The sequence below is a fragment of the Coptis chinensis genome, chromosome 1 (assembly GCF_015680905.1).
Source record: "Coptis chinensis isolate HL-2020 chromosome 1, ASM1568090v1, whole genome shotgun sequence".
Lineage (NCBI taxonomy): Eukaryota > Viridiplantae > Streptophyta > Magnoliopsida > Ranunculales > Ranunculaceae > Coptis > Coptis chinensis.
The window spans coordinates 35167069-35194242 of NC_141456.1; the positions used below are offsets into that span (position 1 = coordinate 35167069).

A 27174-nucleotide genomic window follows, 5' to 3' on the forward strand; every position below is an offset into this window, starting at 1 on the left:
ATATAGCTCAATCAATAAGTATAGTGATCTGTTAGAATTAACAATCGCTGAATGGGAAGGACTAACTCAAAGCTTGAGAGAAAGTAGAGGACTCCCCTTGGGTGTGCCCAAGTAGAGAGTTCTTACCGCTTTTTAGTGCTCCAATTCCTATCAGTCAATATACTATAATAACTATGTAGCAAATAGTCTATCAAGACTTCAGAGAGTCTTAACCAGTATGACATTCACCAAGTGGTTGAAATTTATCCCTTGAACGGTCGATGTTTCTATTTGATACATTCTGTATTTGGCACCATATACTTGAACAATAGAAGAGGTTGGGCAAAGGGAAACTAGCGCAGTTTTGCAGACCGCAAGGTTCCCAGGACAACAAAGTGGTATTTAATATTGTATAATAAAAACCCTTGCCTACAGTTTTGTTCAGTTCCCAGAAAATAAACTAAAAATTGGAGTCTGTTAGAGGATTCTATACGGCAACCAAACACATTAATTGAAGTAGGAATTGAATTCCGATGATTTCTAAACGTTTGCCAAATACACATTTTGTAAGTTGGAATCAAATTCTATTCTAATAGATTCCATTCTAATGGTTTCCTACTCCATTCTATTCCTAATTAGTTTCCAGTCTCAGTTGCCAAACACACTCCAAGTGTCTGTCTAATTAGGAATACTTACTATTTCGTAATTAGAATCCATCCTTTATGAATCTTCGGTATCAAGTAACGCAAGTACGTCCATTTCTATTTTCAGATAATTGAGTTACTATTAGTTGTTAATAATGCTGGCAGAACATCCCCATAAGTGTTGCACACAAACTGATATCTATACATCAGCCATATGTGTTGCACAACAAACAGATGTCTAGTCTAAACTTTTACATCCCCATATCTGGCCCACACAAACAGACATCTAAACCTTCCTCCGGCTCCATCTGGTCTTTTCTTCAGAGCTTCCGGAAGAATCTGATTGCCTCTTTTTAGGGCTTTTTGTGCTGCAATTTCCGCTCTTTTCTTCAGAGCTACCCGAAGAATCTGATTCTGCATCCGGGCCATCAGAGCTGGATGAAGCCGAACTCGAGGAATCATTAACTTCTTCTGTCCTTTTTTGTTGCATAATGAGCTTTGGCATGCTTTTCAGGTATTCTCTGAGGTTTTCTGTGATGCCACCAAGCCCAATAGATGTAAAGAAGTTAATGGAAAATCTGGTGTTCTTGGGGTTATCCTTTGGGAATATCAATTCAAAAGAAGCCTGCATTTCTGGGTCGGAAAGTCGTTCCTTCAGCAATTGGATGCCAACATGCTCATAGAGTTCCTGGCAGATATGTAATATGAATTAGCAGTCATATGATTGTTAAGAGCAATAATACAGTTAGATTTTTAACCTAATTAGATACCTGGAACATAATTTTTATGAAGATATGGGAAGATGATGTCGTATCCTCCTCAGTCACACGTATGTACGACAAAACATGCCAAGGCAGGGCATCGGTGCCGAGCAGGTCTGCGAAAAACTTTGTGACATTACGCAGTTTGTTAGTTTCAAGCTGATGAATCGATGAGTACTGCTGAACAAAGCATGTCTCAAAATTTTCCCGGTGTATTTTACTGAACATGCATAAGCGCTGCCCCAAAAGACCATAATAGCGGAGATATGTCCTTTCCTGACTGCAACACTCCAAGAGCATGATGCATAACTCCATCTGCACGAAACAGAACATACAAGAGATATATCACACTACTTCCTTGTAGACAATTCACCCTAAAATAAAGGCCCAACAGTTCTAACCATCGAAAAACCTATGAGGCACTACAACAGTTACCGAGGTGATAAACTAAATCAGTAACCAAAATATTAAGAGAAAAAGGGGAGGGGGGCAACAAAAGAAAGACAGAAAGAAACAAATTCAGTGAACTGAAAAATATGGTGCACTCAATAAAACCAAATGTTCATTTCTCACCTCTTGTCCTTGCTCCAGCTTAATCTTTAATAGTTTGTGGCCAGCCTCCTCCAAGTCAACACTCGACATGATTGTGAGATAAATCGTGCGGCGGAGGTTCACAATATCAGTCTCAGTTTCATCCTTTATTTTTACGTTTGCCTCTTCCTCTTCATCATAGTCTTGATCAGACCCTGCTTCATCCTCAGACGATTCCTCACCAAGGATGCTTCTCTTTAACTCTCCATAACGCCTCTCATTCTCTAAGAACTGTGAATCCGCCTTGAAGATATCTGCATACCAAAAAGGAGAGAAAGCAAATTAGCTCAAGAATAAAAACGAGCGAGGCGATTTTACATTCGAACGCAAGTCTGGTTCTACAAAAATTACCGAGAGATGTCTCTGGGTCAATAGCATCTTCGAGCAGGCTTAACTCGTGGGTTAACTGATCTTCGGGATCCACAAGATCCAGTTCAGGGCGGACAGCTGGGTAACCCTGTGAAATGGAATACCCCGGTTAGGTTACATAGTTGGCCTCTAGGATGTTATCACAGATAAAACTGAAAGTGTATAATGAGGGTAAAGAATATAAGACAGCAGTACCTGAAACTTGGCTTTTCTGAGTGCGAAAAGGCCCTCGATCAGGAACTGGACCCTTTTGTTGATCTGGCCTTCATGGAGTATTCCACGAAAGCGCTCAAAGATACCTGGAATGGATATGAGCAAGCATCGATAAGATATAAAACTGAAGGAAGAGAGATAGGAATTAAAAAAAAAAAAACTGACCATGGAGGGCCTTGGGGGAGAGGTCTTGCAGAAGGGAGCCGTAGCGGGTGACGAATCGGACAGCTACCTCAACGCTGTCTTCAGAAGGATCGTCCAGTAAAATGGTAAGCAACTCGAGAGCAATGAGCTCATGAGCAACCTCGTGGTTAACGAGCTGGGCGATGAAGTCTGTGACTGCGAGCAATTGGGGCTTATCGTTACGCTTGTAAGCTCTCTTGAGCTGCAAGACAAGTCTCCTCAGAAGAAGTCGACCAAGTTGGGGGAATTTGGTATTGAGAACAGAAACTAATGCAGAAAAGACATGCGTAAAGCGGGGAGACGCGAGTTGGGACTTGATAATAGACCTGCAGAAGAGACCTCTACCTCTAATAAGATTCTCCTGAAGGAGCTCGGGAACAATGTTCTTAATGTTAGTAGCATTCACCTTGTTGACCAGACCATTAATAGTCTTCCTGAGGGCATCCCAGGTCAAGCGCTGATAGGCGAGACTCGATTTATCATCATCTGATACATTATTATCCTGCTTCCTCAGCTTGAATGGAGGAATGTAGACCCCAAGAGAAGCAGTACCCCGCGGCCAACTTCTTTATTATTATTATTATGCTGCTGTTTCCTCCTCACCTGCTTGCCATCTTCTTCTTCCTTATTATTATTGACTTGAATCCGCTTGAGTAGTGCCTCTTCTTCTACTTCTACTTGATGCCTTTTCTTTTTCTTAGCATCAGGATCATATCTCATAACAAACCTGTGATGATGCTCGATCTGCCTTCTCTTGTTCTTCAAACTTGCATCAGATCTAGTTGTAGACGACCACGACTACTACTACTTGCTTGGTGAACTACTTCTTTTGAAACGAGACCCATCGCCATTTGTCTCTTGTCCGCTCTACTCAAATGGAAGAAGACTAGCCCTACTTTAATTTCTTCCCAGACCAAATGCTGTGCAACGCTTTTTCTTTTTTACTCTTATCAAATAAAATTGTCTGTAACGCGGCCCTTTCCCAAGTGGGCCTCCATTATTTTAAGTCGTTGGGTATGGGTATCTCACTTTTATATATATATATATATATATATATATATATATATATATATATATATATACAGTTTTGTTCTAGTCAGGACTTCCCGAATAAAAAATCTTCCGGACTAAATAAATTCACGTGATTTTTTTTCTCTCTCCTTTCTCTCCACTTTTTTCTCCAACCCCACTCTTTCTCTCTCCTCTCTCTCTCTAATTTATTGATTTTCTTTGACCCCACACACTCTCTTTCTCTCTCTCCACTTTATCAAACAATTTCACGTACTTTTTTTCTCTCTCCTTTCTCTCAAATTTTTTCTCCAACCCCACCTTTTCTCTCTCCTCTCTCTTTACTTTATTGATTTTCTTTGACCCCACACATTCTCTTTCTCTCTCTCATCTCTCTCCACTTTATCAAACAATTTCACGTACTTTTTTTTTCTCTCCTTTCTCTCCACTTTTTTCTCCAACCCCACCTTTTCTCTCTCCTCTCTCTTTACTTTATTTGTATACAAGATATCTCTGGCGTCACCTCTGAGTCGGCTATATACAAAAATAGTTGTTCATCCAAGTATCAATTCAAGCAGTGTTGATTGAAAATATACATGGTTAACAAAATATTATATAGGTTTGATCGGTAAAGAAGGAAATATATTTAAAATGAGTAGATATTGAATGAATATCAAGTACTTTGCTATATCAAATTTGCTACACCACTTAAAATAAATGTGATTGCTGAGGCTAGTGAAAACCACTATCATCATGAGAGAGACCCAACTTTTCAATGAGCCAATCTTTTTGAAATCTATAAGGACTATAGTTTCTAGCATATAGCTCTGGTATGTGTATCAGTATCAAACATGGCGGAGTACGAAAAGTTGAGGTATATAAACTTCAATATCTCTCTATGTAGTATTCAACATGGATACATGTCCTTGTATCCGTCTTGGATATTCTTGAAAATATGATCCGTCAATGTTACATAGACTCTGATGTTTGTCATGATGCATTGTTGCCTATGTCCCTTAAGCTACTTTTCTCTTATTTGCATTATTCTCTAACACGACATGCATAAATCATAACTCACTTTCTCTTATTTGCATTATTCTCTAACACGACATGCATAAATCATAACTCACTTGTATGTACAAAATTATGTTCTCTTCAAGGGCTTAGTTAATCACATTTTGGTATTTTTCTATAGGCCCTCGAGGTTATTGAGCTTTATCAGAAAACACGGCTTGTTCAGGAGCTTGATGGCCATGTCATGCAATGTGTACGTGATCAAAATGGAAATCATGTGATACAAAAGTGCATCGAATGTGTTCCTACTGAGAAAATTGGATTTATCATTTCTGCTTTTCATGGTCAAGTTACAGTTCAAACTAAAGAGAGAGGAGAGAGAAAATGTGGGGTTGGAGAAAAAAGTGGAGAGAAAGGAGAGAGAAAAAAAGTACATGAAATTGTTTGATAAAGTGGAGAGGAGAGAGAGGAGAGAGAGAAAGAGAATGTGTGGGGTAAAAAAAATCAATAAAGTAAAGAGAGAGGAGAGAGAAAAGGTGGGGTTGGAGAAAAAAGTGGAGAGAAAGGAGATAGAAAAAACGTACGTGAAATTGTTTGATAAAGTGGAGAGAGATGGGAGAGAGAAAGAGAGTGTGTGGGGTCAAAGAAAATCAATAAAGTAGAGAGAGAGAGAGGAGAGAGAAAGAGTGGGGTTAGAGAAAAAAGTTGAGAAAAAGGAGAAAAAAAAATCACGTGAATTTGTTTAGTCCTAAGATTTTTTTATCCGGAAGTCCCTCGACTAGAAAAAAATCCCATATATATATATATATATATATATATATATATATATATATATATATATATATATATATATATATATTTTTTTTTTTTTTTATCCCGAAGTCCCGACTAGAGCAAAATCAGTATATATATATATATATATAGCCCGGCTCCTAAAAAGACATTAAATAAGGACCTTAAATAAGTACCAAATCTAAAACACCCATAACTTCACCTACAAAATGATTTAAAACCTAATCTTTTGTGCATATGATATACCAACCATAAAGAACATCTCTACAAAAATTCAACCCGTTTGACAATTTTTAACATTGGCAAACGATTATTGCAAAAACTAGACATTTCTGGATCTTTATATATATTTTCAAAAGTGGAAAACAATTTTATCTAAGTTAGAGGATATCAAATGAGTTGAATTTTTTTAGAGATGTTCTTTATGATTAGTAGATCATATGCATAAAAGATTAGGTTTTAAATCATTTTGTAGGTGAAGTTATGAGTGTTTTAGATTTGGTACTTATTTAAGGTCCTTTTAGGAGCCGGGCTATATATATATATATAAGCTTGCGCACATTCTCTATCCTCACCATATCGCTCCATTTTGCACTTCGAGCAATATGATTGGCTTCTAAAAAATCGGATGGAATAATAATTAGTGACACCTCCCCAATTTTTTTTAAATCTCCCTAATCTATTCTTAATTTTCTAAGAACTCCTCAAATTTAAAAAAAAAAAAAAAAACAAAATAACAAATTAAATAAACTCCTAAAACAAATTCTATCGAAAACCTAACTTTTCTCCTGAAACTACCATTTACCATTGTCTCTTATCTTTTTCCCTACCAAGCAAGAGTCACAATAGTCCCACTAACTCCATCGAGCATGCACACTAAAGGCACCAATCATCTCTCGCCCACGTCTGTCCTCATGGCTTCTAATAATATGAATTAAAAGTTATAATCTGATTGTTTCTTACTATTATTTTTCTTTTTTTCTTTTTGGCCATTCAGGAACTTTTTACAAAATTGAACAGAATGGAAAGCATAGCGATAGATATGTTTGTAGGTAGGAAACGATTTGTGACTCTTCTGTTGATGAGGCTTATAGAGACCGTTATCCTATATCTTTCTAATGATCAGAGCTTCTGGGAAGATATTAAGGATGGTCAATGGCCATTGGGCCCTCTTGGACTTCAACAGGTATTTTAAAATTGTTATTCAATTGTTCTTTTCAATTTCCTTTCGCAAATAGTTTGACCTTTCTTCCGAACATGTTGGATTCATGTGCAGTTCTATTTGGATATGAAATTTGTCTATCATTTTTCATCTCAAAGGCGTTACTCATCGCGACACTTGCATCAAGTTATCAATGATATAATATCCAGAGCTATGGCAATATTTTCTTCGACTGGGATGGATCAAGTCTTTGAAGTTTGGTGAGTTTGGTACTATCAGTTTGGCTTCAAAGTGGTGTCCCTCTTTAGATTCTTCTTTCGATAAGGCCACTCTTCTTTGTGAGAGCATTGCAAGAAAAGTCTTTCCACGCGAAACCTATTTGGGATATGAAGGAGTAGAAGATGCACATTATACTTTTACGGGGGTTTGTGATGCACTTCGGAAAAGAAATTCTTGCTCCACTTCGTCAAATCTTTGGAATTACCGTGAGATTTATATGAGTTCTAAGAAGTGGGACTCCCTTCCTTATAATCGAGTTGCCTCAATCGCCATGTCCAATTACAAGAAGCACTTTTTGAAACACGATGAAAACCGCTTCAATGAGTTCTTAGGCAAGGTTAAACGTGTAGAAGCAAAGATTGCGGTTGGAGCACTGTTTCCTCATGACATCATAAAGCACTTAAACGACGGGCATAATGATGGTGGTCGGTTGTTCTTGCTGTAGTGGAAGAGAATGGTAGATGACCTCTCGAAAAAGGTAAATTGCGAACTGTATTCTTTGTTTGTGATGTATCTGGAAGCATGAGTGGTGAGCCAATGGAGGTCTGTGTAGCTCTCGGTCTTTTGCTATCTGAGCTGAGTGAACACCCATGGAATGGATAGGTAATAACCTTTAGTGAGAATCCAAAGCTTCACAAGATTGAAGGAGGCAATCTGCGTTCCAAGACTCAATTTATTCGAAGGATGGAAGCAGGATATAACACAGATTTTCAGAAAGTTTTTGACCTGCTTTTACAAGTCGCAGTTGCTGGAAACTTGGATAAAGATAAGATGATTGAGAAAGTTTTTGTTTTCAGTGATATGGAGTTTGATAATGCCAGACGTCCATATGGTGGCCGTGGTGGGTAACCTGGGTACCTATATGGTGGATTTCCCCCGGGCTACGGATACAATACAGTGGTGCAAGAAACCAATTTGGATACATATTATAATGTGATAAAAAAGAAGTTTGAGGATAAGGGATACACAGTTCCAGAGATGGTATTTTAGAACCTTAGAGACTCAATGGCCATGCCGGTGAGTAGTCATTAGAAGGGATCAAATTGTTCCTCGGTGGGGAAGATATGCCAGACTCGGAGGGTGTGATGGAATTGGCTCTAAGTGGTCTAGAATACCAACAACTTGCCGTGATTGATTGATTGCAATGAAGAACAACGTTGTGTGAGAAGAAAAACTGTATTACCTGATCCGTTTAGTATAATACAACTTTGTAATTAGTTTTGAACTTACGTTTATAAGATTTTTACTTTGCAATTAGCGTTTTATGGTGCAGATGGGTGGTTTTTTTTAATAGATTTGAGGTTTTGGTCGACCTCTACCTGCCATTAAAATCTTAAAAACTTGCCGTACCCAATAAAGAACAATACTTTCAATCAAATAGTATAGGAAAACTGTTCTGCCTCAAAAGGCGATGGAACACACCAATCCAACGCAACCGAAGCCACAACGAATAATAAAAGTGGTAGAAACATGAAGCGGCGTGCATGGCAAATCAACACCGGTTTATTATTGCATTCGCCTTTGACACTTTTGGTTTTCTGCCATTAGAGTCTGTATAACTTCTCACAAGATTACACTAGGTAATGGATAGTAATATTAATTTTTAAAAAGTTGGATGTGATGGTTGTCATGATCTCATGCAACTCATATCTGAGCTTTCCAAATTGTGTATAAAGCTTTTCAATTATAGATCTACTTTAAATCTATATCTGAGCTTTTTAATTTGGTTTATTCCTGATTCTATTCTTTCTTTCTTTAAAAGTGTTGGAAAATCTAGACAGCAATTGTAATATCCCTGTCTCAATTACAAGATGACTTTATGCCTGCCACCAAATAAGTGCACCATTCTAAAAATCTAAACTACAAGGTTATATAATTGCAATAAGGTTACCTAACGATCCCAAGTTAGATTGCGTGATGACCTTCAAGGGTTTCACTAAGCTATCTAACAACAGATCAAGTAGCGGTAACTTAACATAGCCAGCACTGTTGACATTCGCAACTCAGGTAACAATTTATCCTTATTATAAATGTTGGTATTTTTCTTTTCAATCAGTGGTTGCTTTCCTACTAATTTTAATTCTCATAATTAAAAGGTTTTTAATTATGTTTTATCAATTCTCATGTAGGAGGGAGGTGTTGGGGTTTCCTTTTGCGCACATGAGAAATCGGGGGACTTTATTTTCCCAACTTTGCGTTTTTGGTTGTGGGTTTTATCTTCTTTGAAATTTTTTTAGCTGTCATGATTGCATTTGTTGACAAGTTTGAACTTGCATCACTAAATAATTGTGTCATTACTTAATTGCACATTAGTCATCGAAATTTGAACACTTTAACTTAAGCCTCTAAAACTTGCAATATACTACTAGATGGTGAAACGAACCCAAAGTAAGGGGACTTCGACCTTGCTAAATTATGTGATCATGGAGTTGATCCTCAAACTTCTCACCATGCAAGTACTCTCAACTATATTGCACAAGAACTTGCTAGAACTGGCAAAGCAAGTACACATACTGATGTGTATCTATTTGGAGCATTTCTCACTATTGTTCCAAATCAAGGTACGCATCTTCTTCTTTCTCTCTAAAATTTATGTTTTGTAATTAAACCAACATGTTTAATCAGGGTATTCATATTCTCTAGCTTCACTAAAGTGTTTTTTTAATTGGAATTGATTGGATTTTTATAGAATTGAACTTTTAGGATTTATTTGGGTTCTTAGAAATAAATAGAAAATGGAACATTTAGATCTCACATATAAAGAATTGGGATTTAGGTGCTATGTTGATTTTGTTTGGGAGTGTCTAAGTTGTGGGTCACTTAAAGCTAAAGTAATTCCCTCTATTCATAACTACAACCATCAAGTTGTTGGAAATAGAGGAATTGAATTACCCTATCCTTGTCGAATGAATAGAGGAGTGCTATCAAGTTTTGAAATACACTAATGTATATAATGTACATTCAGATTATTATTATTTTTTTCCACTTATCAATGCATCAAGAAGTGGAGAAAAAAATTGGCGAAAGAAAAATAGGTTGTTCCAAGTCTCCAACTCAAAATGGAAAGCTAAAGCGCCCTAAACCCAAAAACCCCACGACTAAACACCAAAATAGTTGCTTGACCACATCCCTCCATGAAGTTTAAGTTGTTAGGAGACAGTAAGAAATAATCCAACCAAAGTTTTTCATTTAATTTTATTTGTGGTTCTCTCTCTTTACTCTGTTCTCTCTTTGTTCATGTAGAAGGTATTTTAATTCTGACAATTAAGGTTTTGATGAATAATCTATAACAACTTAGACGTATTATTATTAATTAATTTTCTCCTCATTTTATTTAGAGCAAGGATAAATAGGACTAACTGTTGCAACTATTGGTTTAACAATGGAAGCTGCTCAACATCTTGAGGTATTTTTGTATTATTATTAATTGCTGGACATTAATCTATACTATACACTCACTCATTTTCTTTGTGATTGCAAAATTAATGGTAGCATCTTCATCTCTTTAATAATAATTACTCTTTAATATTCAGCGTGTCTTATCTCATCTATACATATGTGTTGTTCTTTAAATCACTTTAGACTAGGTAAGGCTGCCTCAGGCCCTAATAGTTTAAGGTAATCCAACTCAATGAGTCTTATTCACCTCAAGGGTTTTATCAATACCTGCACAAAGAACGAAAAAAATCTAAGCTTTTGAGGCACTATAGGTTGAGTTGTTCATTCAACTTTTCTTCTTTAGGGGAATAACTTGATAAGTATACACTTGATTGGCTGATATTAGATTATGACCTTTGTGCTATATGATATGCTTCTCTAATGGATGGTCTCTGTCAAAGTCTCAACATACAGGTTTGGCAAATTGGAGATAAGCTTTGATAGTCTTTAAGCCAACAACAAATTGCGTTAGCTATATTTCAACCTCTTGGTTGAAGACAATAACTATCTAAACGTAAAACCTTAGGAAGGAGTAGGGATCTGAAATAGCATTGCCAATTCTTTTTCCATCTTAAATAGACCACACACTTGGATACAAAATTCAGTAGTTGGGTTGGAGGTGATAATCTGTGTACTTATTGTACGCTCACTACAACAAATATGACATATGACATCACTAATTTTACATCACTTTCAGCGAAGTGACGTTATAAGAAAATTATGACATCATTTTTCTCACCATGTGATATAATAATCACAATTTTTTTTAACATTATTTTAGTTAGTGATGTCGTGATAGTGATGTAGTAACACTTTTTTATGTCACTCGCCGTGTCACTTATAAAATGATGTAATATCTATGTATTTAACATCACTTTAAAAATGACTTTGCCAAGTTTTCGAAATCACTTATAATGTGACTTCCAAAAGTGTTATTATTAATATACCTCTTAATTAAGCTTAATTAATTAGAAAAAGACCATCGAAAAAATTAGGTTAAATAGAAATGAAACAGGGCGCGTGCTGGTTTGCTAGACTATTTTAAGTATTTTGTTGCATTTGTTAAGGATTTTTGGAGTTCCACATTCTACCTAATAATGCAACAAAATCAGTTTCGGAGTTAATGAATGTGAATGATCTAATAATAGCTCATTGAAGGGTCTCTGTCTTCTATAACTGTTCTTTTAGAAAAAAAAAAATAATAATAATAAGTGAAGGAATGTACTACTACATAGTGAATGAACTTATTGTAATTTTTTTTATAAAGTATATGTTCAAGGTAATATATAGATAGATCGTGAATTATAAATAGCAAATAGATGTAGAAACCCTTCAAAGAGCATTACGTTGATATTTAAGTGAAGTGAATGATCTTAACATTTTCACGTTAAGCTATACGAAGTCGATAAATTAAAGGGTCAAATTTTGTTACTATGTTTTTCATATTATTCTTATGTAGCTGACCTATAGAAGAATAACTCTCTTAGATATATTTTTTTAAGACATACTAAGTTGTAAACCTATCAAATTTAGGGAGGACATTCAATGACATACAATAGAGACTTGACAAACTTCTTATCATGCACTACTTATTGCCCGACCTACTATTTTGTCGATATTGTTATTATTGTTTGAACAATTAAACACACTAATAGCTTTTGGGCATAGTCATATCAAGAATGATGACCTTTCTTCTTTGTTCTTATAATTGGGCAACTCTTCACTTTGCCTCTGTCCACTAAGGAAATTAAGATAATCAGATAAATGGCTTAAGAAAAGGCTTCAAACTAAAAGTAGTGCAACTCGCTCTTTGTAGTATTCTTGAATTTATGCAGTTTCACATAACAATATTTTGATACTGAGGTATTTATATTTAGTAGTGATGCACTCATTGAGAATTGGAAAGGTTCTCACTTTTTTTGTGATAATTTGAGGTAGTTCTTTGATGGTATGTTAATTCATTTTAATGCTAGGGTACTACTAAAACTTACTGATAACCTACAAGGAATGTAAACAATGAAGGATTATTTGAATGTCTTAGACTTGCACCGGAAGAACTTTCTAAGAGAAAAGGGAGTTTCTTATTGTAGGGTTTTAAGATGGTTTAGTTGATATTACAATCTAACTATTCATTACCATACTCATCTCATTGAAACTTAACTTGACTTGACTTTTTCTTGACTAAGTGTAGGTTGGTATCTGTCTTGTAGATATTTCGCTCTTCGACTTTGGCTACTGCGAATGAAGGCTAGACATCAACATTGAAACTAAACTTTCAAAGGATGTACGACTCCTTTTACCATCTTAAATTTTGTTTCATGTGCTGGTATGCAAAATTATATCAATTAAGCTAATTTTAATACTGTTCGAGTCTTTTATCACATGCATTCATTAATTAAGTTGCATTGTGTTATCAATTTAATATGGTCACTGAGAAAAAGGACCTCCTTTGTTGTGCAGAATTTGTAAGTGGACCAAGTTTTGATGCCCAGTAATCCTTTAATTTAGATGACTCCCTTCACTGAAATGCAAAAAAAGATTAATAGTTTACAATTAATAATGAATTAACAATAAAACCAAATCCCACTACAAATAAGTATTAACATTGGAAGTCCCTGCATGTTTTAGCACGGAATTTTGTTACAAATATGATAAATAATTAGGCTACTATTAGATTTTAAATGTAATACATGATGGCTAAGTCATGGTTTAACCACATGTTAGTTGGTTTCTTACCGGGCAAGAGTATGTCTAACCTTTATCAATGAAATATTCACTGCTAGGAACACTAGGAGATAGTGGTTGGATTTCGGTTTGTAGGTTTTCTTACAATGTAAAATGCCATGGGTTAAATTAGTTCAATTAGGTTATTGAGCAATGTCATACCAGTTTTTATCCTAAGTATAGAATGCCAAAATATTTTTTATACGCGTGTTGTAAACCTTTTGTACAATCACAATTGAATCTACTACTTTCTGAATAATTTGTTTTATCTTTTGAGGAATTTCAGTGAAGGAGAGAAGAGCAGGCAATAGGTATCCCCATTAACCAATAAGGTGATCGAGATTCGAGTACGAATTCTTTGACTTTGTTAGGTTGAGGGGAATTTGTAATTGGCTTACTACAAGTCAACTGAAACTTATGGTGATCGTAATAGTGGGAATTCTATGGTAGATAAACAACTCTATATAATGATAAAAATAAAACGCTAGTTTTACTAATGAATAAAGCTCGCGAGAACTCTAAATGCTAGTAAAACTAGCATTTTTGCTGGTCTACTTGTTTGAAAGGGGTTGTTTTATCAAAGATTGTCTACTCTCGATCTATTGAACATAGTTGAGTAGGAAGTTCGTTCCACTCCTAGTCCTTCTGCATGCTGTATTTTCTAAGTCTAATTACTATACTCTAAGTCAAGTGAGAGATTTACGAAGGGGAATTATACAACGATGCAACTACCCACAAGATGCAACTAGTGAATTGAATAAACAACTATGGAAATACTACGTCGATTCTATGATAAGGAATTAGGGGGGATTGATTCCACCTTAACTTAACTTAACTTACTAACGACGAATCGTCGTAATCCGAATTGAACTGCTACGCAAAATAATTGGTTCTTCCTAATCCCTAATTACACATGGCATTTCTACCAATTCATAACTAGCATGTGAACGATTAAATCCATTCTCATGGTGAATTAATCGTTTCTAGAGTGGAATAGAAATTACGACGATCCTACGCTAACACAAATCAAGCTTTCATCAAGGTTTCTCAACCCCCTCTAATGGAGGTTTAGCCGAGAATCATTACACAATTATTTCCGATTAAATTAAAACTAAACATAATATAAAGAATTGAAATTTACTAATCTAAATCAAACAATAATTAAAATCTAATTAATAACTAAGAATTTAAAACAAACAATAATTTAAACTAGATCTATAAATGTAAATGACAAATCGAAATTGAATCAAGAACAACTATTTTATTTATCTACTTCAAGGGAGAACAATCATTCAATACTAAATTTAAAACAAGAATAAAAACTAATTACTTTAATCTAAAACTAGATCTAGAACTAAGGTTTAATGGAGGCTAACTACTTTTATTTCTAACCTAACTATCTACCATTAATTCTCTCTCCTTAACAAAGAGCTAAGCTTTTGTTTTTATACTTTTAGATCCAAAAATCATGCATGGGCTTGGAGCCATGTTTTGGGCCGGAAAATCGGGCCCAAAACCCAATTCTTTCGGTCCGAAAAGGGCTCTTCAGCTGGATTTGGCTTCAACAGACTTTTCATCTACTTCTGCTCATCTGATTGGGTCAAGGCTTAGACCATTAGAAAGATCTTTCCGAGCCGGTCGTTTTGACATAAGGTAGGCCCAATTCCGAGGTCTGAGTCCAAAGATATGGTCTTCGGAAGTTCTGCTGACTTTGTGTGCTGTTTCTGCCCGCTTTGACTTTGACTTTTCAACTTTGACCGGGCTTTTAGAAAGGCTTTGTCTCCTTGAATCTTGGCCTTTATTCATAGAACTCCTTAGCAACCGACCTTTGCTCCTTTATCTCACTAAAGTGGCACATTTATGCACATAATGGACTTTGAAGCCTAAAATGCATAAAAACACGTAATCAATATTAACTCTTACTTATTATTCACATAATTGGTCTAAAAGTACGATTGTTAAGGGATTAAAACTATAGTTTTGGGCTCTTATCAAACCACCCCCAAACAGCATTTTGCTTGTCATCAAGCAAATATGAGAAATTAGAATAAGTGACCAAAAATGGAGTTCTAACTACTCTTGTTTTGCTGAGTGCGATTGCATTTACCATATGCAATAAGGCCTTAAACCACTAGAATTCTCTAGTGGACGAGTTATAGCCTCGTGAGAGTTTTCCAGTGAAGGTACTCACAAACTTTATCTATACTACAACGACTAAGAAATAAAACTATTGTTTCCTTATTCATGCTCCCAATTATCTATACATCTCACTAGCAAATGAATAAGAATAACCAAGTCAAAAACCTAAACTAATATATGCATAATAATCAATCATCTACAATAAACATATATACAATGAGTAATACTATGAAATGCTTAGCAGGTCCGTTTCTGAAACTCAGAATAGCGTCCTTAAGTAGGTTCTCACAATAATAGTCAAGATACAACACTCTGATTTTTCCACTCAAGTTTTGCTACTCTAGTGTGCAGTGGGCACACTTTACCTTACAATCTCAATGACACACAAGGGAGCCAGAGTCGATCAAACACATCTGCCACTTACTATCACACTAACCTATTCCCAATTGAGCTAGAGGTCTTTATTAGGTGTTGCGGGGATTAGGAGATGGTTTAAGAATGAAGGAAATGGATATTCAAAAAGGACAAGTCTGAGATAATAGAGTCTTCATATTATGTAACTAGAGAAAACCTTGTCATTTACTTTTACTTCTACACTTTGTTTCCATCCTTAGCCATATTTTTTTTTTTTTTCTTTGGCTTTTGACTCTTTTTATTCTATTTTTTGGAGTTTTTATTTTATTTCTATTTCTATTTCTATTTTTTTTTCTTTTATTTTCTTTGGATGGAAACTTCTTTTATTTATTTTCTGAAACAACTAGCTAATTTTTGTTTAGATAGGTTTTTTTCTTCTTCTTTCTTCCTCATTCTATTATCAGACTTATTCTAAATTGGGTAGGTTTTTTTTTTTAATTTTTTTTTTTTAAAGGATTTGTGGTTTATGAAAGGCTAAAGAAAGGCTCAGGGGGCTTACTAGCGGAAAATAATTCATAGGTTTGAATTTCTGGCTATATCGATCCAAGGAGGGCCTAAATTCTCTCTTAGGATATGGTTTAGTGATCAAGCAAGTGGACGTGTGATTTCTCTATCCGGATTTTACTTCTCCTTTGTATCATTTCTCAAATATTTCACTCATATAAGGCTTTAGGCTATATTCTCACAGGATTTGTAGAATGAGTACTCTAGCCTAGATTTCAGAAACTTACTGCTAACAATCATAGATACTCATGTAATATATTTATAGATAGATGCAAAGATTATTACCTACATATTAACCCAAGTTTCTAAAAATTATTCTAATGCAAAAGCTACGTGAGACTTCTAGATTATTAAGAGCATAGAGAAAGAAAACAATACCAATATTCCTAAGTGTATAACATAACTTATTTATTTATATTTTTGAATTTTTGAAATTTTAACTAGAAAACAAGTGCATATTATATATATCTATATCCTATCAGATGCCTTAATTACGCGTGTTTCTATGCCCACCCCCAAACAAGAAGCATGCTTTGTCCTCAAAACATTTAAATAAAGAGGATAGAAAAATACCATGGAAATGCGTGAAATTCTGGAACATCTACAAAACAAGGTTAAAACATATATACTAATATAAAAACTGACGTAACTCTATAAGAGTTCCACCCATTATGGAGTTAACAAGAATCAAATTGCTTGGGACATAAGCAGACACTAACTGGAATTAAAAACTTACCTTATCTCCCGCTTTTATTCTTAATCCTCCTCATCCTCTTCTTCTATAAAGAAGTGAGGTTCCTTCGTATCCTGCCATGCCATGATAACTTGCCAGGCTTCATGCCATTTATCATCTATGGTTGCTAACCTATTAAGCGCCACTTGGTCTGACGGGGTGTAGGGTGCAACCTAATGAGGTTGTATCCTCCACCCTTGCCAAGTCATTGCACGGAAAGATCGAATAATACTATTGGTAGGTCACACAGTGTCGACCGTAATCCAATCCGTTAAACGTGTACAAAAAATAGGGAAGAAACATAGCATAATACGGAAATTAGAATAGGCATTTCGTCACCGTAAAACGGTGCAAAGTGGTGGCCAATAAAAGTGTGCTCCGGCAAAATTCGACGTTGTTGAGCCATTGGAGTGTTTGGAATGTAGGGGGAAGCAATGAGGGACAACCTCACAAAAAACGATGGTGGTGGTGGTGTGGTGGCGTGGTGGTGGCGCGACAGTTCACAATTTATAAATTTTCGGTGGTTTTTGGTTTTTTAACTTGGTGGAGGTGGTGGTGGAAAGATTTTAGAGAAGATTTGAAGTTGGCTTGGATTGTGGGCGTGGGTGTAGTTAGGTTTTTTTTTTTTTTTTTTTATTTATTTATTTTGGTTGAATCTTTGGTGTTGTTAATGGCGGTTTGAAGATGTAAAACGCCGATTTGTTGGTGAGGGAGAAGAGTCTTGGCTTGCGGCTTGTCTTGTAGCGAGTTGGGCCCAAGCCCAATTTTCGATATTTCGACTTTTGTCGATTTTTAGAACAACTTCAAACTAAATTTGCCGCTTCGTTACCGGTCCGATATTTGCAAATGAGATATAGAAATGATCAGGAGAGAATTTCCAATCCAATGATCCATAAAACACTCTATTCCGACCGTGGATGACATATAAGATAGTGGAAAACGCCTCAAAGTGCGTGCATGATGTAAGTTATGCGAACGAATGAACTCTAAATTCATAGATTATGTCAACCCGAATTGGAATACAATTAAACGGCCTAAGTAACTCTAATGGGATATAAAACATTCTAGGACGGAAACACGAACACCCCACCCCCAAACAAATTTTTTACAACAGAGTTTAGAAAATTTGTTTTTTACAAGTGGGTCTTTTAAAGTCAGATTCCCGAGACTTCCTAGATTACTATATTTATTATTTAATATTTTTTTACTTTTATAAGGAAAAACAATAAGCAATAAAGACATAATTCACCTCATAGAGAAACATGACTCAAAAATTCGAGAAAACATGCAAGAGTGGAAAACGTGAATTATTGTTAAACGTAGACTTAGGATCCGGTACTTACAGCCACACACTCCATAGGGAGGGCCCGGTTACCTTAATGGTGTACTCACCAATATATGGAAATAAAAGGAAATGCACCAAACACAAAAATTGAGTCATTTATAGTCGATACTCGAGACTTTATCTAAACATATGTATGAACATGCAGTTTATCATATATCAACAACCGAAATAGTTGTGGATCATTCCATAAATAAATATCATAGAAAACATATCCAAACACAATCAAGCACCAAGATTTCCTATGACGCAACCTAGTGAAATGAAGGCAAAGTCGGATAGACCTATAATGTAACCTAGCATGCACCTTCTTTTTCATCTTTGAACGAGAGGGTGTCCTAGTGAATAAGTGTGGAAAAGTGAATGGTTGTGGAAGATATGGTGGATTTGGATAAGTTGTAGTAGGAAGGAATGGAAAAAATGAGGATGTGGATTTAGCACAAAACTCATTCATGGTGTAGGTAGGGACTGTCTCAAGTCTGAAAATGAAGGTGTCAAGTGGTTTATCCTTGGAAAGTATTTGTTTGCTAGGAGGATTTAAAAAATTATGAAGCACAGGAGAAACAAAAGGATCGAGTGCAAACTCGAGATTCCTTTGAAAGGGTGGAAGGAGGGGGGTCGAGGCGGATGTTGTGCAAAGTAGTTCTTGATAGGGTGAATCATCACCTGCTCTAAGAAACTCATCGAATTCCTCATCTAGATTAGTCATATCCACATTACTATGGTATTCCTCTATATCTTTGAGAAAGTCATCTATCTCGTCCTCATCCATAATATGTGTATCAACTAGTATAGGGATGAAAATGTTGGAGTCTGAACTTCCAAAGGAAAGAAATTTGGGCATTTGATTATCAGGGAACGTGTTGTTGAAATAATCTCGAGCGAAGCTCTCGATCATGCTAACCTCTCCATCCATAGATGAATCGGGTAATTGTGTCTTTGGTTTAAAAACATTTACTTCAACAGCAAGATGGCCAAAAGACATGGACATCGAACCATCGCGGCAATTTATGAGCGCATTGGCAGTTGTCAGGAAAGGACGCCCTAAGATGATCGGGACAGAGTTGTTAGCGACTTCTGTATCGAGGATGACGAAATCAGCCGGATAGTAGAAATCTTGAACCTTTACCAGCATGTTTTCAACCACTCCCGTAGGATACTTAATAGACCGATCAGCTAATTGCAATGTCATTTTAGTGGGTTGCATTTCGTCTAGACCTATTTGTCTATACAAATAAAACGGGAGTAAGTTAACACTAGCCCCCAGGTCTAATAACGCGGTCGTCGTATAGGAATATCCTAAGGTGCATTGTTCAAGAGGACGACTAGGGTCCTTGTACTTAACAATTCCATTATGTTCAGATAGAGTTGGAAATTGTTCTGTTAAAAAGGCGTCTTTTGGTATATTGGTCTTACGCCTAGTAGTACACAACTCCTTAAGAAACTTAGCATGGTGTGGTAGCTTTTTAATAGCTTCGAGGAAGGGAAGGTTTATAGTTAGATTCTTGAAAACGTCCCTAATCTCCTCATAATTTGTATCCCTAGTTAACATGGCTAATTTTTGTGGAAACGGTGGTTTCACTCAATATTTAGCATATGTATCACCTGGATGTTTAATCTTGGCTTTCTGTTTCTTAGGTTGTGTTGTAACTGGTACCTCTACAGTGGTAGGCTCTTCATTTTCTATTTCGGTATCTAGTAAAGTAGCAGGTGTAGGGGCTACTGGTGGGGTAACTATAGGCATAGTTACTTTGTTATCAACCACTCTGCCAGAACTGAGAGTGGTGATGGCATTTAGCTCACCTACATTTTCATTTTCATTACTAGTATTACCGGTTACCTCAAATGCTGTGTTTGTTGTTTTAGGATTAGGTATCGCGTGACCTAGAAACACACCTTTGGGTTGGGCTTTATCTTGGCCTAACTGTTTGCTTAAATTATTAACGGATTGTAGAAGCTGTTCGTTAGATTGAGCCATGGTTTGGAAAAGTTGTTGGCTCACTTGTATGAAGGTGTCAAGACGATCCGGTTGTGTGGGTGTAGTAGTCACGGGTGGTGTGACTAGAACTATCTCGCGTTGATTATTTATGGGCTGATTTTGATAGTTATTATTTACCGGAACGATTCTTCTATTAGCATTATAATTATTATAACTACCTTGACCTTGTGCTTGACCTTGTCGAGGTTGCGCTTGGTTGTTATAATTATTATAATTACCCTGACCCTGTCCTTGTCGTGGTGGAGCTTGGTTATAACTGTGCGTTGGCCTAACATATTGATTATTATACCCTGGAGGTGTGACTTGTTGGTTATTTCTCCAACCGAAGTTGGGATTTTGTCTCTAAGGGGCGTTAGGCTCACTATTAATGAGACAAGCCTGTTCATAGGCTATAGGACAGTGAGAGTCGGGATGCTCAGGACTCCAACAGAAACTACATGGATTTGAATTTACATTCATGACGGGGATAAGCTTTTGTTGTATAGAAATGGCCTCTACCTTTTTAGTGAGTGATTCGATTAGAGTTTTAAGCTCGGGATCGTGTTTAATCTCAAAGATACCGGCGGCCTTAACTGTATTAGAAGAACTAGCGGAGCGGTGGATATCGTCACTACCCCCCAATTGTTATTTCGCTTAGTTTGATCCTCTAAAAATTTATAAGCCTCCGAGGCTCCTTTACTTAGGAAACTACCCCCATTCATTATGTCAAGGACTTCTTTATGGTGGTGTAGAAGTCCTTTGAAAAAGGCACGAACTAATGTGTCTTTCGCTAGGTTATGATGTGGACACTCTATAAGGAGATCGGTGAAACGATTCCAAGCCTCTGAAAATGATTCATGAGGATTTTGTCGAAAGAAATGAATCTTGGAAAGCATCTTATCCGTCTTTAGGGGGTGGGTAAAAATGTTCCATAAACAAATGAACAAGTTTAGCCCACGAGTCCACACGTAATTAGGCTTGGGTAGTTAACCAAGACGCCTCCTTATCGGCTAAGGTGAAAGGGAATACCCTCAGTTTAATTTGTTCCGCACCAACCGTAGGATGGTAGAATGTTGTTAGGACTTGTTCAATCCTATGCATGTGCTGATAAGATTTTTCATGGTCTAAACCATGAAAAACGGGTAACAAATTAAAAATATTTGGGGGGATTCGGAAATCCCCCACCAGGTCTGCTAGAATGATGCAAGATTTGGGGCTATCGCTCAAGGCTTTGTAGAAGTCAGAGAGAGGAGTCTCTCCTTCTTTAGGCATTATATCAGGTGGTGTGTATGCAATAGTAGCTAGAGGTGTAGTGGGTGGTATACTAGATAGGCTTGTTTGCTGACATTGTCGTGTAATTACGTTAGGTGTTTTTGTTCGACCAGACCTTAATCTCATACAAGGCTAAGACCAAACTTAACTAAACACGTAAACCCTCCAAACAATCCTGATATACTAGTATAAACCTCTAACAGAATATGCGAAGTGAGGAAGAAAGGAATACCTGATTGTGTCCTTGCTTTGCTTATGAATATCGTCTTGTTTACGCGTGTTCAGTGTATATAACAAGTTAGAATACTGAAAAACTTGAAAAATCGAAGTTCGAAACAAACCTGTGGAAATCCGGCAAAATTCAGCTTAGGGCGCGGGTGCCCTCTCCTTGGGCGCAGGTGCGCCTCAGGGTTTTCACAGTTCCAGTGTTTTGAGCGCAGGTGCACTCCATCTATTTTTTTCGAGGAACTTTCAATTGCTGAAACGGACGACCACAGTTAGATTGAAACAAGGGTGGGTAGGTGAAATAGGACTTAAAGAAGAGTTCTTATACTACGAAAACAATGCGAAAGTGAACTAAGATGGCAGCGGCGCCATTTGATAAAGATAAAACGCTAGTTTTACCAATGAGTAAAGCTCGCGAAGAACTCTAAACGCTAGTAAAACTAGCATTTTTGCTGGTCTACTTGTTTGAAAGGGGTTGTTTTATCAAAGATTGTCTACTCTCGATCTATTGAACATAGTTGAGTAGGAAGTTCGTTCCACTCCTAGTCCTTCCGCATGCTGTGTTTTCTAAGTCTAATTACTCTACTCTAAGTCAAGTGAGAGATTTATGAAGGGAAATTATACTACGATGCAACTACCCACAAGATGCAACTAGTGAATTGAATAAACAGCTATGGAAATACTACGTCGATTCTATGATAAGGAATTAGGGGGGATTGATTCCACCTTAACTCAACTTAACTTACTAACGACGAATCGTCGTAATCCGAATTGAACTGCTATGCAGAACAATTGGTTCTTCCTAATTTCTAATTACACATGGCATTTCTACCAATTCATAACTAGCATGTGAAAGATTAAACCCATTCTCATGGTGAATTAATCGTTTCTAGAGTGGAATAGAAATTACGACGATCCTACGCTAACACAAATCAAGCTTTCATTAAGGCTTCTCAACCCCCTCTAATGGAGGTTTAGTCGAGAATCATTATGCAATTATTTCCGATTAAATTAAAACTAAACATAATATAAAGAATTGAAATTTACTAATCTAAATCAAACAATAATTAAAATCTAATTAATAACTAAGAATTTAAAACAAACAATAATTTAAACTAGATCTATAAATGTAAATGACAAATTGAAATTGAATCAAGAACAACTATTTTATTTATCTACTTCAAGGGAGAACAATCATTCAATACTAAATTTAAAACAAGAATAAAAACTAATTACTTTAATCTAAAACTAGATCTAGAACTAAGGTTTAATAGAGGCTAACTACTTTTATTTCTAACCTAACTATCTACCATTAATTTTCTCCCCTTAACAAAGAGCTATGCTTTTGTTTTTATACTTTCAGATCCAAAAATCGTGCATGGGCTTGGAGCCATGTTTTGGGTCGGAAAATCGGGCCCAAAACCCAATTCTTTCAGTCCGAAAAGGGCTCTTCAGCTAGATTTAGCTTCAATAGATTTTTCGTCCACTTTTGCTCCTCTGATTGGGTCAAGGCTTAAACCATTGGAAAGATCTTTCCGAGCCGGTCGTTTTGACATAAGGTAGGCCCAATTCCGAGGTCTGAGTCCAAAGATATGGTCTTTGAAAGTTCTGCTGACTTTGTATGATGTTTCTGCCCGCTTTGACTTTGACTTTTCAACTTTGACCGGGATTTTAAAAAGGCTTTGTCTCCTTGAATCTTGGCCTTTATTCACAGAACTCCTTAGCAACTGACCTTTGCTCCTTTATCTTGCTAAAGTGGCACATTTCTACACATAATGGACTTTGAAGCCTGAAATGCATAAAAACACGTAATCACTATTAACTCTTACTTATTATTCACATAATTGGTCTAAAAATACGATTGTTAAGGAGTTAAAACTATAGTTTTGGGCTCTTATCATATAACAACAAAAGTTATTTCTTGATATGCATGTCTAAAAGTGATCTAGGTAAAGTTGCTAACAAAATAGATAATTAGTTAACCGAATGATTATTATTCTTTGTAGTTGATTACTTGATCTATTTAGTATCCAAAGTTAGGCTGCACAAATAACAGATGACCTTTGAGGATTTCACCAATTTTTCTACATAACAGATCAAGTAGTGGCAACATAGGCAACACCATTAACATCCACAACTTAGGTAACAATTTATCTTTATAAACGTTGGTATTTTTCTTTTCAATCAGTGGTTGTCCTCATGCGGATTTTAATTCGTCTCATATTTGAATGGGTTTTAATTATGTTTTATCGCTTCTCATGTAGTAGGGAGGTGTTTTCTTTGCAATTTAGTGTCATTGCATACTTGCAGCAACAATGTGAGAAATGTTGGTTGTAGTCTTTCTTTGTCATTTGATTCTAATATGATGGAGAACCCATATGGGGAACAACTCAACATATCCCCCAACACCTAATGTTTTTGTGTATTTACTAGGACTTAACCTTTTTGCTTAGAGTACAAAGAGACTTCTTAGTGCTAGCCATGGCTTCAAGCTCTTTTCCACTCAACAATGTGGAGCACTGGGAGAGAGAATTTAAAGACCATGGAGTAAGCTTTACTGAAATTGGTGACAACTGTGTGGTAAGGATGAGGTTGGATAATGGAAGTGTCACCAGCCTGATGCTCCCAAGCGGATTAATCAAGGCTCATATGTGGCATGGAAGCACGCTCGAGGTTCTACACGCAATTGTTTCAGAGAGTGACGGCGGTGCTGTTGTTATACAAGGAGGCATGTTTCTGGATTTCAGGTGTACAAGCCAAGGTGGAGTCCCATGGTCACCCGAAACTTGGGTTCTCCATGATGTGAGAGGAAACGCAGAAGACTTTATCGACGCAGGTCATCTATCAATTCCAATTTTAATTTTGTAGTTGGAAAGCACTTTTCAATAGAAGACAGTGGAACTTCTCAATGCAGGTAGAGTTGGTGAGCAGGAATTTAGACGACATGGTCGAAGTTAAACACATTGTGACCCTGCATCCAGATGTCTTAAGCTCAGAAGTGGTGATCACAAACTATAGATCTTCAGCTCTAGAGGTGACTGGGTCTTTGTTGAGCCATTTAAGCGTGAGCACCGCTGATGCAACTTATGTTGTTGGGCTAGAAGGTTCAAATTACTTTAGCAAACCGCCTTTTGTGTCTGATTACACCATCATTCCTCCAGTATCAGAAAGTATAACAACGGGAGCCTTTCAAGGACTATTTTCTAGCAGGGGAAAGAACGATTAAAACGATGCTGCTGAACTAAATAAAAACACCAAAATAGAAGTAAAAGAATTGAGTCGACCTTAATTGCATAATTATGGACTGCTGACTGAGGAAATGAGCAGGATATACATTAGCGCACCTCGGGAATTCACATTTATTGACAGGGTACTCATCCAATAAATAGGACTTCCCTTGATCAATTCTTATTCAACTTATCTAGGTCATACACAGGACAAAGAAAAAATTAACCTTATGTGTGTTAGCGATAATGTTTAATATAATCAGAGAACGCATTGGAAGCACTTCCCATAGTTTATTACTTTGACCCAATTCTTTAACAGAAAACAATTCAATGAAAAGAAAGTTAACCAATTTACTTTTGGTCTTAGAAGTTCCTTTAATCTGAAAATGTTTCATGACTTTCATCTATTATTTATACGATAAAATTTCAAATCGTTTACTCCCTAAAATGTATGTGGCCTGCTATATTAAGAGTTGTCTTTCTATTGTAATGCAACAAGGTAGAAGAAACTCAGTTGCAGTAGGGAGTAGTGGGTTTGAAGAACTATACATTTTCAGTCCTGGATCAAATTACGAATTGTATGGTAAGTATGCGTACATCTGTACAGATCCATCGGCAGTGCTTTGAAACCAATTGTCTTGAATCCTAAAGGTGTGTGGAGGGGCGAACACTACATAATCCAAACCTCTAAATCGTACAAGGGGAGAAAGTTACTGATCGAGACCAAAAGTACATTATCTGTTTCATTGTTGCAACTCTATCAATTAACCAAAATGTTGATTCTGAGTTATAAATTGCTTCAGAATTAAGAAGGAAACGAAAAGAAGGACCAGCATGTATTTGACACAAAGAACTAAGTCAAGAGAGTCAACAAATAGGTTGTATTAAGAACATGAGAACCGTCACAGAAATTGTTAAGCTACATTTCACACAAAAATTTGTTGTGTGCATTTACAGTTCGGTAACAGTACCCAGTTTATAGACCTGTAAAATTGTTCATGAAACTGGTATAACATCAGCAAGCGAATCAAGTAGGAATGAAATGATGTTCTACTTCCTAAGTGTCCATCCATGTGATTGACAATATGACTGCAACTAAGATTATGAAAAACCAGCAAACGAATTTCAGAACCACCTTCATAAAAGTATTTTGTTTGATACTACGACTTTTGACTCCATCCTTACGTCCAAACTCTACGACACCAGAAACTTGATCATTAACATTCGAAATAGAATTGTCCGACTCACTATGGATTGTAGTAATTCTTTTGCCGTTAAGATCCATCTCTATTTTTTGGGTCTAATGACTCTCAGGTAAGGCCCTTATTTTTAAGCTCATCTCAAAGTGCATTGCCATCTTTACATTTCTATTAGGCCCATATGATTTTTGTATTGGGTTTACATTAATGAAAAATTGTGTACTCCATGACATTATCTTGCTAATTGCATGTAGATGTCATTAGGAAAATATGCTTCTTCAAGTTGTAATAAGAACATGGGTATGCCTGTATAGCCAATCTTGGTGCTACCTAAAACACACGGTTGGAACAAATTCATATCTTTACAGTAGGTTAAGCTTTATATATTTTAGGTTAGAGCCCAACTCTAAAATGGCTTTAGATGCGAATGAAGTGGATCACATTTGGATAAGTTTAGGTATACATGATTCTATATGTTCTCCCAAATAAGTATGCTCAAGACTATTGCTCATAAAATCAAGTCTACTCCTTTAGCCTACCAAGGCGCGCAAGCTGGATTTTACATATGGTGTACCATGCTAGGAAATACTTTCCTCACCAATCTCCTATGCTAAGTCATTGATTATATTTTTCTCTAAGCTTTAAAATAATAAAGGGATTGATTGTATGATACTACTAATTATAGGGTTCCTGTTTTGCCATAGTTCTTTTTTTGTAGTCAGTACATTTATGCTCTATTGATAAAAAAAAACATTCAGGTCATATAGTACTCAAATTCATTGAATTTATCGTTTCAAATTTTAATATATGCAAATGTTTTTGTACGCAGTCATGGCGAAGAAGAGGAAAATGCAACTGAGGTTGTGAGATATGAAATGGTGGATGAAACAAAGGCAAGTTGTGAGATATGGAATGGTGGATGAAATAAAGGCAATTTTCATCACATTTGAGACATAGAGTACGTCATTTTCAACTAGAAAAGTG

At 36.3% G+C, this 27174-nt stretch overlaps 2 protein-coding genes and 1 pseudogene across 2 annotated transcripts; 2 read left to right on the forward strand and 1 right to left on the reverse strand.

Annotated features, from left to right (window-relative positions):
- Positions 1–715: 715 nt before the first annotated feature.
- On the reverse strand, positions 716–3460 carry LOC147523682 (uncharacterized). Its single transcript, XM_086571962.1, has 7 exons — positions 3348–3460; positions 2723–3303; positions 2540–2643; positions 2327–2432; positions 1958–2229; positions 1394–1699; positions 716–1311 (listed from the first exon to the last, which is right to left on the reverse strand). Exons 1-7 carry the CDS (start codon positions 3458–3460, stop codon positions 910–912), a joined length of 1884 nt encoding a protein of 627 aa, XP_086428088.1. The 3' UTR covers positions 716–909.
- A 3115-nt stretch (positions 3461–6575) lies between these two features.
- Positions 6576–8081, forward strand: LOC147523683 (uncharacterized; annotated as a pseudogene).
- Positions 8082–24245: 16164 nt separating this feature from the next.
- LOC147523684 (protein NDH-DEPENDENT CYCLIC ELECTRON FLOW 5-like) lies at positions 24246–24990 on the forward strand. Its single transcript, XM_086571981.1, has 2 exons — positions 24246–24566; positions 24679–24990. Exons 1-2 carry the CDS (start codon positions 24246–24248, stop codon positions 24988–24990), a joined length of 633 nt encoding a protein of 210 aa, XP_086428107.1.
- The last annotated feature ends 2184 nt before the right edge of the window (positions 24991–27174 follow it).

Coding starts and splice junctions, on each gene's coding strand:
- LOC147523682 (XM_086571962.1), bottom strand. CDS start 3,460: ATGAGATATGATCCTGATGCTAAGAAAAAGAAAAGGCATCAAGTAGAA. Junction 2,644..2,722: donor CTCCCCCAAGGCCCTCCATG/GTCAGTTTTTTT, acceptor TATCCATTCCAG/GTATCTTTGAGCGCTTTCGT. Junction 1,312..1,393: donor TCATAAAAATTATGTTCCAG/GTATCTAATTAG, acceptor CATATCTGCCAG/GAACTCTATGAGCATGTTGG.
- LOC147523684 (XM_086571981.1), top strand. CDS start 24,246: ATGGCTTCAAGCTCTTTTCCACTCAACAATGTGGAGCACTGGGAGAGA. Junction 24,567..24,678: donor AAACTTGGGTTCTCCATGAT/GTGAGAGGAAAC, acceptor TTCTCAATGCAG/GTAGAGTTGGTGAGCAGGAA.